This window comes from Bos grunniens, chromosome 29 (genome assembly GCF_055505025.1).
Source record: "Bos grunniens cultivar Pamir isolate PY7600 chromosome 29, Bosgru_T2T1.0, whole genome shotgun sequence".
Classification (NCBI taxonomy): Eukaryota; Metazoa; Chordata; class Mammalia; order Artiodactyla; family Bovidae; genus Bos; species Bos grunniens.
Window position 1 is genome coordinate 10,121,673 of NC_141193.1, and position 17,663 is coordinate 10,139,335.

Here is a 17,663-nt window from a genome sequence, read left to right on the forward strand (position 1 = left end):
GTGGGGCTGCAAAGCTGGGATACATCATTCTGGCCTCCGCACCCCTCCCTTTCTCAATCCGTGGGGAGGCAGAAGACAGGAAATGACTGCCATGGATGTGGTATGATTTTTTTACTGAAACAGCATTTTGTGGCCCAGGCCTCATGCTGTCCGTAGCTGTTTTCCTCTCTGATACCAGCCAGGTGGCCCCGTCCCTTTCGCTCCTCTCCTCACCCCTTCACATGACTTCAGCCTTTGGATTCTCAGCCCCTGGCTGCTTTCCACATTCCACTGCTCTTTCAGAACCCAGGCATCCCGACCTCCAGCTGAAACCGCTGCATGTGGCTCCCCCACCCTTGGCCCCGTGACTCAGGCCTTCTGAAGGGACCAGCCCTCTTCTTGGCACTCACCAGGGAGGGGAGCAGGGGAAGGGGGGCCAGGTGGTGACATCACAGTCAAGGGGTATAAAAGCTTTGGGCCAAAACAGAATTGAAATTGAAGACACTGACAGAACGTGACCGCACAGCCTGTGTTCCGGGGGACCTCTTAGGAGCCCCAGCCTGCTACTCGCCGCATCAAGGCCTACCTGCTGGTAAGGGGGTGCCTGTGAGATAGAAGTGTTGAGGGCAGGGAAGGACCAGGCCTTCGACAGGTGGGGAGGGAGGGCTCCAGGGCCTCTGTGTTTCTCTCTTCTCCGTTCTAACTTCCATCTCCTTTCTGGCTTTGTGCATGTGTCGCTGACTAGCTGGTTGCTCTGGGTGGCAGCTGGTAACCATTCCACCTTCCTTACCCAGGCGGTGTAAATCATTTCCTCCTCTTCTCCTCCCCAGCTCCCCCCAGCACTGTTTATTCATTAACTATTTCCAGCGCTTCACATGTTGCTGATCGCACCTCTCTCTGTTGGCTCAGACCACATTTCATTCTTTTCCCCAAAACCAAGCACATAAGCTGTTCAGAAGCTGGACGGACACATGGGTGGGTCGGGGTCGTTCCCACCTCTTGCTTGTTCTCCCGGTTCCCTGTCCTGTTTCCCTTTGCTTACAGGTTTTGTTGAGGGACGGGGGGCCTGCAGGGTCTGGGGGCTGAAGAGCCTTTATCCTTTCACCTTCCCTTCCAGATTCCATGCCGCACTCTCCCTGCCTTCTGTGGCTCCTTGCTGTCACCTCCCTGGTTCCCGGAACGCAGCCCTTGGTGGCCGGAGACTTGGAAGGAGACGAGCTAGATGAGACACCGTTACCGGCCGTCCCCTGTGACTACGACCACTGCCGCCACCTGCAGGTGCCCTGCCAGGAGCTGCAGAGAGCCGGCCCGGCAGCCTGCCTGTGCCCCGGCCTCTCCAGCGCCCTGCAGCCGCCGCACCCGCCACGCCTGGGGGAGGTGCGCGTGGAGGCCGATATGGGCCGCGCCGAGGTGCACTGGTGTGCCCCCTCCTCCCCGGTCAACCAGTACTGGCTGCTGCTTTGGGAAGGCGGCGGGGCTCCGCAGAAGGGGCCCAGCTTCAACTCGACGGTCCGCCGAGCGGAGCTGAAGGGCCTGAACCCTGGGGGCGCATACGTCGTCTGCGTGGTGGCCGCGAACGACGCGGGAGAGAGCCGCGCTCCCGGGCCCGGGGCGGAGGGCCTCGACAGCGTCGATGGCCCCAACTTAGGGCCCTGCGGCCGGCTGACCGTGCCGCCGCGGCCTCTCACTCTGCTGCACGCGGCCATGGGCGTGGGCTCGGCGCTGGCCCTGCTCAGCTGCTCCGCCCTGGTCTGGCACTTCTGCCTACGCCAGCGCTGGGGCTGCCCCCGCCGAGGCCGCCCCAGCCACGCAGGGCTTTGAGGCTGCCCGGGCTTCCCCAGGGGGAGACGACAGCCCACGAAGGCCAGACTGAGGCTGGCACAGAAGGCCGGGCACTGGGCCCTTGCTGAGTGGGTTCATGCCCCAAACTTTCCACTCTGCTCCGAAGCTGAGGTTTAGAAGGAGTAGAGAAAGCTGACAAGATCTTTTTTTAGTGGACCAGATAGTAATTTAGGCTTTGTGGTTCCAGGGGATAAAATCACAGATATTGTGTGGGTACTTACATAACCATGTAACAATTTAAAAATGGTTCTTAGCTCGTGGGCCTCACAAATCAATCTACAACCAGGTTCCACGTGTGGGCCCTGTCACTGTGGTGGCTTCCCATGGGGTTTTGAGAATCAGCTGCTGTGGGAATGGGAGTCTGGGGCTAGAGACCACACCTCACCTGCTGCCTTTTGCTTAGATAGTAAGGATGCACACTGAGTTACAATCTGCTGTGTCTTAAGTCGGGTAGAACTAAGTGACTGACATGGGGTGGAGAAGAGGGTTGTCCAAGTGGCTGTCTGGGACAAGCTTGCTTATAAAAATATATTAATAACAAAGGATTTTCCCTCCCCCCATTTGTGTTTACTGTGTATTATCTGTGTTTGTTGTATAACATTAAAGGAAATGTAAAAGGAAGACCTTTTCATTTGTCATGATCCTTTTTGTTTAAACTTTTTATTTCAGAGTATAGCTACAGCCCATGGGGTTGCAAAAAGTCAGACCCGACTGAGTGACTGCACTTTCAAAACATAGCTATCGTGATCTTTTTCAATTCCCTGTCCTTGGGACTTAGCTGGCAGCACAGTGGATAAGAATCTGCCTGCCATGCAGGGGACATGGGTTCGATCCCTGGTAAGACCCCACATACTCCAGAGCACCACAACTAGAGAGTAGCCCACCCCACCACACGCTGAAACCAGAGAAAGCCTGCGAGGAGCAGCAAGGACCCACAGCAGCCAGTAATAAGTACATACATTTTCAAAAAAATTTTTTTAGAAACCCAGGCCCATTCACTGGGAAGGCAGAATCTTAGCCATGGGACCACCAGGGAAGTCCCTTGAGTTTATTTTTAAATTAGCTGGATGTAGAAAAGTCTAGGTTGCTACAGAGTTTATTCCTCACTTTTACTGCTCTTAAATCTTTAAAAAATTATAACATATTTCAAGCAAAACTTGATAAAAGGAGAGTTCTCCTCAAGAGGTAATTACCTGCAGCAGAGCAAATCTTTCCCTAAGCAATGGAAATACATTCTTGATTTCATTCAATATATTATAGACAATGTGCCATTGGTAAATAACAGCCTTCTTGGTTATGTGAATGGCCTAACTTTCCATTGGATGATGCTCCTTAACTGACACTTCCCATGGCTCCTTGTTAGAACATTTGTCTTCAGTGTTTGCTATGGACATCCTTGTTTGTTGGCATATCCTCACATGATTAGGTATTTCCACAGGGTACTTACCCAGAAGTAAGTGAGAGAGGTAGTACTATACAATTTAGTCATTCTTCTCTTTTTTTGTTGTTTAGTCACTATGTCGTGTCCAACTCTTTATGACCCCATGGACTGCAGCACACCAGGCTTCTCAGTCCTTCGCTATCTTTTAGAGTTTGCTCAAACTCATGTCCATTGTGTTGATGCCATGCAACCATCTCATCTTCGGTTGCCCCCTTTTTCTGCCCTCAATCTTTCCCAGCATCAGGGTCTTTTCCAGTGAGTAGGCTCTTCGCATCAGGTGGCCAAACTATTGGAACTTCAGCTTCAGCATCACTCCTTCCAATGAATATTCAGGGTTGATTTCCTTTAGGATTGACTGGTTTGATCTCCTTGCAGTCCAAGGGACTCTAAAGAATCTTCAGCACCACAGTTCGAAAGGGTCAATTCTTCGGAGCTCAGCCTTCTTTATTGTCCAACTCTCGCATTCATACATGACTACTAGAAAAATCGTAGCTTTGACTATAAGGACCTTTGTCAGCAAAGTCTCTGTTTTTTAATACACTCACTATCTAGGTTTGTCATCACTTTCCTTCCAAGGAGCGAGCACGTTTTAATTTCATGGCTGCAGTCACTGTCTGCTGTGATTTTTGGAGCCTAAGAAAATAAAATGTCACTGTTTCCACTTTTTCCCCATGTATTTGCCATGAAGTGATGGGACTGAATGCCATGATCTTAGTTTTTTGAATGTTGAGTTTTAAGCCAGGTTTCTCACTCTCCTCTTTCACTCTGATCAAGAGGCTCTTTGGTTCCTCTTCACTTTCTGCCATTAGAGTGGTATCATCTGCATATCTGAGGTTGTTGATATTTGTCCCAGAAATCTTGATTCCAGCTTGGCATTTTGCATGACGTACTCTGCGCCAGGGTTCCCTGGTGGCTTGATGGTAAAGAATCCGCCTTGAATGCAGGACACCTGGGTTCAGTCCCTGGGTTGGGAAGATCCCCTGGAGGAGGGCATCGCAGCAACCCACTCCGGTATTCTTGTTTGAAGAATCCCCAAGGACAGAGGAGCCTGGCGGCTACAGTCCATGGGATCGCAGTCAGACACAACCGAGTGACTAAGCATGGCACAGTACTCTACATATGTTAAATAAGCAGGGTAACAATACATAGCCTTGACAAACTCCTTTTCCAATTTTGAACCAATCTGTTCTTCCATGTCCAATTCTAACTGTTACTTCTTGACAACAGTTTGTCTGGTATTCCCATCTCTTGAAGAATTTTCCAGTTTGTTGTGATCCACACAGTCAAAGGATTTAGTGTAGTCAACGATTCGGAATTGATGTTTTTCTGGAATTCTCCTGATTTCTCTATGATCCAACAGATGTTGGCAGTTTGATCACTGGTTCCTCTGCCTTTTCTAAATTCAACTTGCACATCTGGAAGTTCTCAGTTCACCTGCTGAAGCCTCACTTGTAGAATCAGCATTATCTTGCTAGCATGTGAAATGAGCACAATTGTACAATAGTTTTAACATTCTTTGGCATTGCCTTTCTTTGGGATTGGATGAAAACTGATCTTTTCCAGTCCTGTGGCCACTTCTGAGTTTCCCAAATTTGTTAACATATTGAGTGCAGCACTTTAACAGCATCATCTTTTAGGATTTTAACTCAGCTGGAATTCTGTCACCTTCACTAGCTTTGTTCATAGTAATCTTCCTAAGGCCCGCTGGACTTCACACTCTAGGATGTTTGGATCTAGGTGAGTGACCACTCCATCATGTTTATCTGGGTCATTCAGACCTTTTTTGTATAGTTCTTCTGTGTATTCTTGCATACATTCTTAATCTCTTCTGCCTCTGTTAAGTCCTTGCCATTTCTGTCCTTTATTTTCCCCATCCTTGCATGAAATGTTGCCTTGGTATCTCCAATTTTCTTGAAGAGATTTATAATCTTTCCCATTCTATTGTTTTCCTCTATTACTTTGCACTGTTCACATAAAGCTTTCTTATCTCCTCTCACTATTCTCTGGAACTCTGCATTCAGATGGATATATCTTCCCTTTTCTCCTCTGCCTTTCACTTGTCTTATTTTCTCAGGTATTTGTAAGGCCTCCTCAGACAACCATTTTGCCTTTCGCATTTCTTTTTCTTGGGGATGGTCTTCATCACTGCCTTCTGTACAATGTCCATAGTTCTTCAGGCACTCTGTCTACCATATCTAATCCCTTGAATCTATTTGTCACCTCCATTGTATCATAGGAGATTTGACTTAAGTCATACCTGAATGATCTAGTGGTTTTCCCTACTTCCTTCAATTTAAACCCGAATTTTGCAATAAGGAGCTCATGATCTGAGCCAGGGTCAGCTCCCAGTCTTATTTTTGCTGACTGTATAGAGCTGCACTATCTTCAACTGCAAAGAATATTATCAGTCTGATTTCAGTCTGACCATCTGGTGATGATTCCGTGTAAAGTTGTCTCTTGTGTTGTTGGAAGAGGGTGTTTGCTATGACCAGTGTGTTCTTTTGACAAAACTCTGTTAGCTTTTGCCCTGCTTCATTTTGTACTCCAAGACCAAACTTGCCTGTTACTCCAGGTATCTCTCTCTTTTTAAAAAAACAAAAAACACTTATTTATTTTATTTGGCTGTGCTGGGTCTTAGTTGTAGCATATGGGATCTAGTTCCCTGACCAGGGATCAAACCTGGGCCCCTTGCATCGAATGCATGGAGTCCCAGCCCCTGGACCACGAGGGAAGTGCCTCCAAATATCTCTTGACTTCTTACTTTTGCATTCCAATAACCTATGATGAAAAGGATATGGGAATGACAAACCACTCCAGTATTCTTTCCTCGAGAACCCCATGAACACTATGAAAAGACAAAAAGATATGACACTGGAAGATGAGCCCCCCAGGTTGGTAGGTGTCCAATATGCTACTGGAGAAGAGGGGAGAAATAGCTCCAGAAAGAGAGTTGAGCAAAAGCAGAAACAACGCTCAGATGTGGATGTGTCTGGTCATGAAAGTAAAGTCCAATGCAGTAGAGAACAATATTGCACAGGAACCTGGAATGTTAGGTCCATGAATCAAGGTACATTGGACATGGTCAAGTAGGTGATGCCAAGAGTGAACATCAACATTTTAGGAATCAGTGAACTAACATAGACGGAAATGAGCGGATATAATTCAGATGACCATTAGATGTACTACTGTGGCCAAGGATCCTTTAGAAGAAATGGAATAGCCCTCACAGTCAACAGAAGAATCTGAAATGCAGTACTGGGTGCAATCTCAAAAATGACAGAATGATCTCAGTTTGTTTCCAAGGCAAACCATTCAACATCACAGTAATCCAAATCTATGCCCTAACCACTAATGCCGAAGAAACTGAAATTGAATGGTTCTGTGAAGAGCTACCGGAGAAGGCAAAGGCACCCCACTCCAGTACTCTTGCCTGGAAAATCCCATGGGTGGAGGAGCCTGGTGGGCTGCAGTCCATGGGGTCGTGAAGAGTCCGATATGACTGAGCGACTTCACTTTCACTTTTCACTTTCATGAATTGGTGAAGGAAATGGCAACCCACTCCAGTGTTCCTGCCTGGAGAATCCCAGGGACGGGGAGCCTGGTGGGCTGCCATCTATGGGGTCGCACAGAGTCGGACATGACTGAAGTGACTTAGCAGCAGCAGCAGCAGCATGAAGACCTACAAGACCTTCTAGAACTAACATCAAAAAAAGATATCCTTAAAAAAAAAAAAAAGATATCCTTTTTAAAAAAAAATATTATTTTTTTTAGGGGGCCATGTTCTGCAGTATGTGGGATTTTAGTTCCTGACCACGGATCGCACCCATGCCCCCTGCATTGGGAGCACAGAGTCTTAACCATTGGACCACCAGGAAATCCCTAGTCATTTTTCTCTTATTGGAACTCTAGAATAAATTTAGAATATATTTGCTATCTAGAATATACTCACCACATTGCCACAAATTCTTTATGTACATTTGATTCCTGTATTTCCTCAGCATTTCAGTTCAGTTCAGTTCATTTCAGTCGCTCAGTCATGTCCGACTTTTTGCAACCCCATGGACTGCAGCACGCCAGGCTTCCCTGTCCATCACTAACTCCTGGAGCTGACTCAAACTCATGTCCATCAAGTCAGTGATGCCATCCAACCATCTCATCCTCTGTCATCCCCTTCTCCTCCTGCTTTCAATCTTTCCTAGCATCAGGGTCTTTTGCAACAAGTCATATACAAATAATGAGGGTCTACTCCCTCATTTTTTTCATAGTTTTTCTTACCTACTATCTTATTATTAAAGACTCACTTTAGAGACTTCCCTAGTAGTCCAGGGATTAAGATCCTACACTTACACCACAGGGAGCACAGGTTCGATCCCTGGTCAGGGAACTAAGATCCCACATGCCACATGCCTCGTGCAGCAGAGCCAAACATACAAAAACAAAAAACCATGAAGACATGCTTTACATACACTCTCACTTAATTCCTATCACAATCATTCCAAGAGATGGTGTCACTTTTTCACAAATGAGAAGCAAGCTTGAGGTTCTAAACACTTTGAAGCTACAAGTCAGGATTTCAGCCCAAATTGCATCAAAAGCTGATGCTCTTGACTCCACTACAGAGAGACAGCACAGCTTAGCTGTTTGATAGCGCACACTGCATGGGTTTGAATCCTAGCTCTCCTACTTTGTCAGCTCTGTCACCTTTGGTAAATTAGCTCACCTTTCTGTTTGTTTCCCGTGACTACTAATAGTATCTACTCATTAGAATTATTGGGATGATTAAATATTAATTAACCATATAAAATTCTCTAGTGCATCTATTATCAATATTAATAACTTTAAATTATTAGTCTGCCTCTAATAAACATTTAAAAATAAGTTTTAGGGACTTCCTTGGTGGTCCAGTGGTTAAGGCTCTGTGCTTTCACTTCAGGGGCCACAGGTTAGCTCGCTGGTGGGGAACTGAGATCTCACAACCTGTATGGCTTGGTCGAATAAACAAATAAGGAAAATAAAAGTGAGTTTTAACTTAGGCGACCTAACAGCCTAGGTAGCAGTGGAAAGCTAAGTAAACAACAAGACTACACAGCAGGGGGACAAATGCTAATAGAGAAAATAGTGGTGCTGGGAGATAGAGATGTGGTGGTCAAAGCACGCTTTCTTTAGAAAGCAAACCGCAGGAGCTTCTATCGTGGTTCAGTAGTTAAGCTGAGGCACTTTCATCACAGGAATGCAAATTTGATCTCTGGTCCGGGAATTAAAATCCCACAAGCCATGCTGCCCAAAGAAAGAAAGGGTCTGTTTTGCAATCTGCACAAGTTACCCTCAAGCAGTGAAAGATGAACTCCGTGCTAACTACCTTTACCCAGTGCAGCTTGCCAGACACCTAAGGTTGGTGCTATTGTTATCCTCACTTTATAGATGGAGAATTAACAAGAGACGGCAGGAGGAAGCCATTTAGGTGACTGAGGTATCATGGAGAAGTCTTAACCGAGGAGGTGATGACAAGATCTGTTATTACGTTTTGCAAAGATCCCTTGTGGCAGTCGAGCGGAGGATGGCTCAATTCTCCGGAGAGGATGAATAGGTCAAAGGGTGCATACATTTCTAAGGCTCCTGATAAACACTGCGGTGTGCTTAGGGGCCATCTGGGGAGCTGTCTTCATTCGCCCATGGGTTTCAGGACAGCATCGTTCTTTTTCTCTAGCACCAACGGGCGCCCGTACTTGGGCAGGGGAGTGTTGGCTGCCTCCTAGAATGCGACTCCCAGGCACCGCCCATTCGCGTTCTCTCAGCAGCGCCAGGCCGGCGTTTCTGGCACTCGGCGGCACCCGTCCACGCCCGCCCCCACGTGACCCAAACAGATTCGGGCACTTCCGTCTCGCCTAGGCTTTCTTCTCGTAGGTGTCCGCGGCTGGTCCGCAGCCGGTGAGTGAGCAAGCACCCGGCTGGGGCGGTCGCGGGCAAGGTTGGGCGCTGGTGGGAGGCGCCTCGCGCTGACTCCCTTCGCCGTCTTCGCTCCCCTCTTTCCCCAGGTCCCCGCGGAAGCGGCGGTGGCGGCGTCATGGCGGAGCTGACGGCTCTGGAGAGTCTCCTCGAGATGGGCTTCCCCAAGGGACGCGCGTAAGGGAGCCCCCTAACCCAGGGCCGCGGGGTCGCGCACCTGCCCAGGCCTTTACCCCAGTGTGGCCTCAGGCTCTACGCCCCAGCCTGATCGTCGCCATGGCTCGTGGGCGCTATTCACGGTGTTTCTGCCCTCAGGGAGAAGGCTCTGGCCCTCACAGGGAACCAGGGCATCGAGGCTGCGATGGACTGGTGAGCGCTCAGACCGGTGGCAGGGGACGGGGAACTGCTGGGAGGGCAGCCTGAACGTTAATCTCCCTCCTGACTTTCCCTGCCAGGTTGATGGAGCACGAAGACGACCCCGATGTGGATGAGCCATTAGCCACCCCCCTTGGACATGTCCTGGGACGGGAACCCACCCCCTCGGAGCAAGGTGGCCCCAAAGGTCCTGACTGAGGAAAACAGTGTGATTATTCAGGAGGGCCCGAGGAGGAGGATGAAAGGGTAATAATACTGATTGATTGATTGTAGGACCTGGGTCTGCAGTGGGAGAAGGCAAACCTGTTTTGACTGAAGAGGAAAGACAGGAACAGACGAAGAGGTAGGAAGAACAGGCTCACGTTTCTGAGAGTCACTTTCCACCTCTCCCCACTACACAAGTCTGGTCAAAGAACTCTCACTTCCCACGTTTTTTCTTGGCCCTTTCCTTCTTTGTTTTTTTTGTATCTGTTTTGGGACTGTGTTTCTGGGTTTTGTTTTCTGAGTCCCTTGTTATAAACTCACTTTCGCAATTTATATACATGTCTCTTGAATGGTTTCCTTTCTGCAACATAGGATGTTGGAGCTGGTGGCCCAAAAGCAGCGGGAGCGTGAAGAAAGAGAGGAGCGGGAGGCATTGGAACGGGAACGGCAGCGCAGGAGACAAGGGCAGGAGTTGACAGCTGCCCGACAGAGGCTACAGGAAGATGAGATGCGCCGGGCTGCTGAAGAGCGGAGGAGGGAAAAGGCTGAAGAGTTAGAAGCCAGGTCTGGATTCTGGGAGTGTTGGGCTAAGACATGGCAAAGGAATCAAGATTTGCTTTGTCAATGTCTGACCTTCTTGTGTCCTGTCTGCATTCCAGACAAAGAGTCCGAGAAAAGATCGAAAGGGACAAAGCAGAGAGAGCCAAGAAGGTAGGTAATTGGGTGGAAATCCAGGATAGTTTAGTGGAGGGGCCAGTAAATCCCCTTTTCTAGCTTCAGAGGGCGAGGATTGGCTTAGTGCCTGATTATTGAACTTTGTCTTCTAGTATGGTGGTAACGTGGGTTCTCAGCCATCCCCACCAGCAACAGAGCCAGGCCCTGTTCCCTCCTCTCCCAGCCGGGAGCCTCCCACAAAGCGGGAGTATGACCAGTGTCGCATACAGGTACTGATTCGGATTCCAGTCTTGCTCCTGGGACCCTTTGTTGGCTTACAGGGCACCCAACCGAGCCCAGCCCAGAGCTTTTTTCAGTTACTTTTCCTTTGCCAAACCTCTCCCTTCTTTGTAAATGACTTTTGAAATCCTACCTCCTCTGCTCTGAGGGAAGATATCAAATTTCACTTGTCCCAGTCTTATTTAAACCCATACCTCTCTCTTATTCAGCAGTTGCCTTTTTACTTGTTCATAGTGTTTTCATTTAGATTATGCAGCTGTTTGCATGATGTGTGATATCTATCCAGATGTTTTATATAATTTTGCATTATGTTTTTGTTAAATTGTGAGGGAGCCAGGGGTCTCTTTGTTCATTGCTGAGTAAAGCGCATTCTAAGTGGTTGTTCATTAGGTGCTTTCAATAGTAATTATCCTGGTCCAGTCCCTCTAAGTGGAAGGAGAAGCCAACTTTGCTCCTTTTTCTTACTTGCGCACCTCACTCAGTTACGATATTCACAATACTGTATCTCTCTCTTGCCCTTTAGGTCCGGCTGCCAGATGGGACCTCACTGACCCAGACATTCCGGGCACGGGAACAGCTGGCAGCTGTGAGGCTCTACGTGGAGCTCCACCGTGGGGAGGAGCTAGGCGGGGCCCAGGACCCTGTGCAGTTGCTCAGTGGCTTCCCCCGGCGGGCCTTCTCAGAGGCTGACATGGAGCGGCCTCTGCAGGAGCTGGGTATGACACGTGGGATCTGAAACCAGGACTTGGGGGATAGCGGATGCTTGAGGAGAAGGGATGCAAAGAAGGGACTTTGTATAGAGACGGTGTGAGGGCAGAATGTGGGGCAGTGGGGGGAAGCAGATATCTTTGGGTTCAAATCTGTTTTCTTCCATCTTCAGGACTTGTGCCTTCTGCTGTCCTCATTGTGGCCAAGAAATGTCCCGGCTAAGAGGCCTTTATCCCACCATCCCTCTTTGACCTCTCTTCATCTTTGATAAAGCACTGACATTGCCTTCTTAATAAATAGACTCTCCTGAGTTCTGTATGTGCCTGACTCCTTCCTGAATGGCTGGGAGAGACAAGGAAGGCTTTCAGAATAGACACTATGCTTTATGTTACATTTCCAAGGGAGACTTGTTTCTAATCTCCACATCTGATTAGTTGTCTAGGAGGTTAAAGTGGGGCGGCCCCAGCAAAAAAGTGGGGATAGCATTTTTTGCTCTATGAGTAAGACAGTACCTAAGCTTGAAATCTTTACTAGCTATGTGCCTTGACTTCTTAAGTCTAGTTTCTTCTTTAGTAAAACCTGGATAATAGTACCTGTTATTTGGGGTTGTGGGGGTTACGTAATGCTTTAGCACAGTGCATGACACCTAACGAGTCCCCAGTTACTAGCTACTAAAAGAGTAGTTTTTAAAATGTGGCCATTCACAAAAAGTATTGAGTGCTTAATATGTACTGTGTATTAACTGAGATATGAAAGCACTATTATCTAACAGTGGGTACAATTATTCCATTTTAGAGACCAGACGTGAAAGCACATGACTTGTTCAAACTGACACAGTTAGCAAGTAGTAGAACCTGAACACACTCCTGGGGAGCTTGACTTTCAGGCTCAGGCTCTGAACTGCCAATGCCAAGCTCCTGCATTCTAGCCCCTCTTGCTGTTGCTGCTCACCTCATCTCCATGCTCCCTCAAGCAGCTGCCTCCTTCCTCTCATACCCTGGCTAGGAAAGAGGCCACAACTAAATTTAAAAGATCACACATGACAAATGTGTTTATGACCTCACAATCTAGAAGCACAAAACTGCACCACTGCTCGTACATGGAAACAGACCTCAGTGTTACCAAGCTTTATGCTTTATGTAGTGTTCCAGCTTTAATGAAAACAGCCTCCCCTGCGCCCCCACTGTTGCAATAGTTTGGAACCACAGGTCGGAAAAATAAAAAGGAGAGTGAACTTATTGACTTAGCTGTGGGGCTGCTACCCCACTGACAGCTTTACCTCATCCCATCAGTGGCATCTCCAATAGATTCTATGACCACATTCAGACTGAAAACCACTGCAATGAACGCCTTATGGGAGGAAAGCCCCAGTGCATTTAGTGAGAGGCTGTCCTGTGCCTGGCACTTACATTCCTAAGTTCACCTTCTGACCACAACTCTCAAGATAATTGTCACCTTTATGATCAGGACTTCCCAAGTGGCCCTAGGGGTAAAAAACACCCCCACCCCCACCCCCATCCGCGGCAATGCAGGAGATGTAAGAGACGCTGGTTCGGTCCCTGGGTGGGGAGGATCCCCCAGAGAAGGAAACGGCAACTCACTCCAGTATTCTTGTCTGGAGAACCCTGTGGACAGCTGGCGGGCTACAGTCCATAGGGTCGCAGAGTCGGACAGGACTTAAGTGACTTAGCACACACGGAACAGGAGGACCGAGGCTCAGAGAGGTTCTGTAACATACAGGAGTTGAAACAAGATCTGTCTCAAAGTACACTCCGTTTTACTAGTACCACAGTGGCCTCCAAAACTTAAGGCCACAGAAGGCATCACGGCATATGTTAATTGCTAGAAGCCCCTCTTCAACCTCATTCGAAAGACAGGAAACCAAAGTGTCCTCTATGGGTGTTTATTGCACAAGAGTTTCCAGGCTACTTATAATTTCAAGAACATCATTTGGTTATCCACTCACACAAACCACAGATCTGACTTGTGTTTTGAAAATGTCGTCGCTCTGCCTATTGGGCTTCAGCCTCACATAGGGCGGGCGTGGCAGCCGGCAGCCGCACTCCAGCCAGGCCGCAGCACCTACCCGCAGAACACTTGGCTTTTATGGGCGTCCAACCGCAGGGCTCACTCTCTGGATGGAGGAACATGATTTATTGGTTCCTTCAGTTAGCCACAGCCCGCGATGTGGACGTTAAAACGTAGTCCTTGCAAGCTGTGGAAGAGAGCGCGCTCACCCGGCGGCAGCTCCCGAAGTCGCGGAGATGCCTGCGCTTGGCATCCGGGTCTGGACTCCCCGCCGGCCCACGGAGGAGTCAGGGCGGCTTGGGCGCCTGCGCTGCAGCATAAGTCCCGGCGCCCAGGGGAGCAGGTTCTGTCTCAGGCTGACCTCCCGCCGCCGCCGCCACTCATCCAGTTCTTTCTCCAGGCGACGTTCTCTTGCGTGGCCGCTGCTTCCTGCAGAGTGGCCAGCAGCAACTCTTTGGTCCTGGCCGCCTCGTCCCTGCGCTGCGGGTACTGCTCCGGCATCTCCTGTAGGCAGAAAGAGTGGTTCGCAGCCCCGGCCACCAGCCCGGGGTTCTCCGCCCGCCCACCCCACCTCTGCCTCCCCAACTGCTCCCACCTTCAGCATCGCCTGCTTCCGCTCCTCACCCGGGGTCACAAGGGCAAAAAGCGCGGTGCCCACGCCAGCCCCGGCGCCCAGCAGTGCGCCCACGAGCAGCAGCTTGCGCAGGGTCGTCATGGTCGACAGCGCAACCAGCGAGAGGACCTCTGGAGCCTCCAGTAGCCCATCCGGGCCGCCGCGACGACTTAATCTGCGCAGGCTAGAGCGCCCCACACAAGAGACCATAGAGACGGGCCCGGGCTAGAGAGGACCTAATCGGAGAAATGTTTCGAATCTGAAGCGTCTAGGTCTTAAGACTAGTTTAGCTGAGAAGGTTGAGCACGTCAAGAGGTGTTGGGACCCAGGGCTGAGGGTGGGACCCCTTGTCATGAAATCCCGAGTAGGATTGCTAACGGGAGAGTGTCTTCATGGTTACTGGGAGTTTGACAATTGCCCGGTTCCGGAATGTCCAGATCAATAGAGGGCTAAGCCTGTGCTCTGTAGTTTCCTAGGATTACTTGTGCTTTATCCAAACCGCAGTATGTAATGACGTCCACGTGTTTATAAACATCAGTCTGTTGACTCCCTTCAATCTCTTCAATCCTAAACACTGAAAAACCAAGTGTACCGGATGGGGAAAATGATATATTAATACATTTCCCTTTTATTTTACTTAGTAAAAGCAAACATTACCCTTCTCTTAGGTAAATAATCTTGGCTTTTTTTTTTTTTTTTTAACCATGAAAACCATGGATGTTGTGTAACTTACCGAATTCTAGTTTGGTGAAGAAAACACCTCTTAGTTGTGTGACTCTGGATAAGTCATTTAAGTTCTTTGTTTTACAGTTTCTGCATGGGAAAATGAGGCTAATAACAGTGCATATGGACATGTTAATGGACATGAATTTGAGCAAACTCTGGGAGATAGTGAAGGACAGGGAAGCCAGGCATGTTGCAGTCCATGAGGTCGCAAAGGGTCAGCCATGACTTAGTGGTTGACCAACAACATCTCACAATTTTAGGATAATTAAACAATTTATATGACATGCATTTAAAACAGTTCCTGGTATCAACTACAGATTGGCACTTGCCAAGAGCATTTGCCAGTGACTGAACAGCAACAGTCACTGTTGGATGGGTGGATGGCATCACTGATTGGATCAACATGAGTTTGAGCAAGCTTCAGGGAAGCCTGGTGTGCTGCAGTCCATAGGGTCATAGAGTCGGAGGCGACTGAGCTAAATGAACAAAAACAAGAAGGGCATTTGCCATCTGCCTGTGTTGCTGCAACTGCTGACCTCTACACTCCCTAAAGGGAATTCAGGGTGGAGAGTGAGGCACTCTGTGCCCCAGGGAAACTGGTGGAACAGGTCTTTTAACTAGTTAGATATTTTCAGGAACTGATTTCATGATTTCATTTCTTGCATCTCCTCTAGAAAAGCACTAAATCCCTTCATGCTGATGTCAGCTCCTCCTCCTGACTAGCAGAAAACCTTTTATAAAATGAGTGCTTGATTGCACTGAACTCCCCCTTCACGAAAATCTTATATTTTGACTTTCTCCACTGCTTCTTTGGAGCAGTCTCTCAGACCTGTCTGAGGGACTGTCTCCTGGGTTGCAGTCTTCATTTTGCCCCAAATAAAACTTCACTCACAACTCTCACGTTGTGCTTTTTTTTTTTTTAGTTGACACTATATAAATATTCATTAAATAAGATACCAAGAAATGTGAACTTGGAAGACCCTGTAAGAATCAGGAAATTTCAAACTCATTATTGAAGCTCTTTACTCACAGGGCTTTAATCCAAATGCCCTCCTTAACTCCTACTCCTCCTGCCTTTCTCTGTGTCACCAGAGTGAGTGCGCCTCCCTGGTGGCTCAGACCGTAAAGAATCTGCCTGCAATGTGGAAGATCCCCTGGAGAAGGAAATGGCTACCCACTCCAGTATTCTTGCCTGGAGAATCCCATGGACAGAGAAGCCTGGCAGGCAATACAGTCCGTGGGGTCGAAAAGAGTCTTACACGACTGAGCGCCTAGCACTTCACTTCATCCCACCTCCTGGCATTGGCCCCTCCCCTGGAAGGTCCATAATCTCCTTTCAGCTTCCTCTCCTCAGAAGTGATTAAGGGGCTCGGCTCCAAAGCGATTAAAGGAGCAGTCTGTGGGGTGCACTGGGCAGGGGTGCTCTACTGAGTTCAATTGTCCTGCATTCTAGAATCAGCACCCATGGCCCTTGTGCCAGGGAGCAGTGAGGATGGGCCTTGGCCTAGAGATAGCCCAGGCTCTTCCCAGCGTGCAGACAGTCCTAGACTGACCAACCCGCTTTGGAAGGACAAAGGAGAAATTGACAGGGTTGAAGGTCACCAGGATGTTCAGGTTAGTACTTTCCCACCTTGCGTCCTGCTGTTGGTTCACCCTCCACTTTGGCCCGGTTCCCCTGCTGTGCCTATCCAGGTTATGTGTCCGCAGACCCGCCTCCCCTCCATTGTGGTGGAAGCCTCTGAGGTGAGTGAAGAGAGTGGGGAGCTCCGGTGGCCACACGAGGAGCTGCTGCTGCTGACTGACGATGAGGAAGAGGAGGTCGAGGTGTTCTTCCAGGACCAAAGTGAAGAACCAGGTGAGGGAGGAGGCTCATTCAAATGGGGCTGTTGCGAACTGAATGTTCTAAGCAAAACAAGAGGGACAACTTAGTTGTGTCCCCTGCATTAAACAGCACCCAGTAGGTGCCCAGTAAACATCGTGAAGAGAAATGTAGAGGTGGGAGAGAAAAGTCAAGGTGGCTGAGGGACTTCCTTGACGGTCCAGGTCCAGATCCAGTGGTTGGGACTCTGAGCTTCCACCTCAGGGAGTGGGAGGAAAGGGCTCAGGTTAGATCCCCATCTGTGGAATTAAGATTCCATGTGCCGTGCAGCTTGGCCAAAAAAATGAAAAAAGTTAAGGTGACTGGCAAAGTTGATGAATTTTTTTATTTTTTTTTGGCCACCATGCCACACAGCTTGTGGGAGTTAGGCTCTTCATTTCAATTGCTGTATTATTTTTATAAGCAAAAAGAATTAAACAAATTTACCTCAAAAAAAAAAAAAAAAAACCCCAGTCAGGTACCAGGTATATTTTTCTCTGTTCTTTTATTATGTATTTTTCATTGTTAATGGGTTCTTTAACTCCCAGGCTGGACTTGGAGCTCCCTGGACCCTAAGTCTCCTTTAAGAACCTTTAACCCAGAACTCAGCTGGGGGCAGGAACGGGTAGATCAAGATGCCTCCTGGATCCCAGAGGACACAGACTGTCAGGAAGCCCCCAATCCCTGTCCTCTCTGGGACCCACCATCAAGCTCCCATGTCTGCAGAAGCTGCTTTGTGGAATATTCCCATTTCCTGCCTCCCAGGAGCTTTGAGGGTAAGTATCACTTTCTCCCTCAAACATTTTACCTAGGTTTTTGAAGTCCTTCCATCCATCCCTTCAGTCTTCCTCATCTACAAGTGAGAAAAATGGGGCTTAAAGGTTAGACCCCAGGGTCACACCAGTGATAGTCAAGGAATCTGAATTAAGAACTCTCGTCTGTGCTTTTAAGATTTCAACTAGTTGGAGATGGGAAATAACCCACTTGTA

General features: G+C 48.5%; 4 protein-coding genes across 5 annotated transcripts; 3 read left to right on the forward strand and 1 right to left on the reverse strand.

Moving 5' to 3' along the window:
* Nucleotides 1-471: 471 nt before the first annotated feature.
* Nucleotides 472-2,442, forward strand: LRRN4CL (LRRN4 C-terminal like). The gene is made up of 2 exons (XM_086383475.1): nucleotides 472-571; nucleotides 1,097-2,442. Exon 2 carries the CDS (start codon nucleotides 1,102-1,104, stop codon nucleotides 1,798-1,800), a length of 699 nt encoding a protein of 232 aa, XP_086239601.1. The 5' UTR covers nucleotides 472-571; nucleotides 1,097-1,101; the 3' UTR covers nucleotides 1,801-2,442.
* A 6,692-nt stretch (nucleotides 2,443-9,134) lies between these two features.
* On the forward strand, nucleotides 9,135-11,759 carry UBXN1 (UBX domain protein 1). Of its 2 annotated transcripts, none has more exons than XM_086383502.1 (10): nucleotides 9,135-9,190; nucleotides 9,298-9,385; nucleotides 9,524-9,577; nucleotides 9,664-9,758; nucleotides 9,857-9,926; nucleotides 10,160-10,351; nucleotides 10,447-10,498; nucleotides 10,615-10,731; nucleotides 11,265-11,457; nucleotides 11,622-11,759. In XM_086383502.1, exons 2-10 carry the CDS (start codon nucleotides 9,327-9,329, stop codon nucleotides 11,669-11,671), a joined length of 882 nt encoding a protein of 293 aa, XP_086239628.1. In that variant the 5' UTR covers nucleotides 9,135-9,190; nucleotides 9,298-9,326; the 3' UTR covers nucleotides 11,672-11,759. The 2 variants fall into 2 exon arrangements, with proteins under 2 accessions (XP_086239628.1, XP_086239629.1); XM_086383503.1 differs by having other exon boundaries at nucleotides 9,141-9,190; nucleotides 9,664-9,770.
* Nucleotides 11,760-13,336: 1,577 nt separating this feature from the next.
* UQCC3 (ubiquinol-cytochrome c reductase complex assembly factor 3) lies at nucleotides 13,337-14,271 on the reverse strand. Its single transcript, XM_086383505.1, has 2 exons — nucleotides 14,073-14,271; nucleotides 13,337-13,981 (listed from the first exon to the last, which is right to left on the reverse strand). Exons 1-2 carry the CDS (start codon nucleotides 14,190-14,192, stop codon nucleotides 13,829-13,831), a joined length of 273 nt encoding a protein of 90 aa, XP_086239631.1. The 5' UTR covers nucleotides 14,193-14,271; the 3' UTR covers nucleotides 13,337-13,828.
* Nucleotides 14,113-17,641, forward strand: LBHD1 (LBH domain containing 1). Its single transcript, XM_086383504.1, has 2 exons — nucleotides 14,113-16,671; nucleotides 17,223-17,641. The coding sequence occupies exons 1-2, from the start codon at nucleotides 16,281-16,283 to the stop codon at nucleotides 17,492-17,494; spliced, it is 663 nt and encodes a 220-aa protein (XP_086239630.1). The 5' UTR covers nucleotides 14,113-16,280; the 3' UTR covers nucleotides 17,495-17,641.
* Nucleotides 17,642-17,663: the final 22 nt, after the last annotated feature.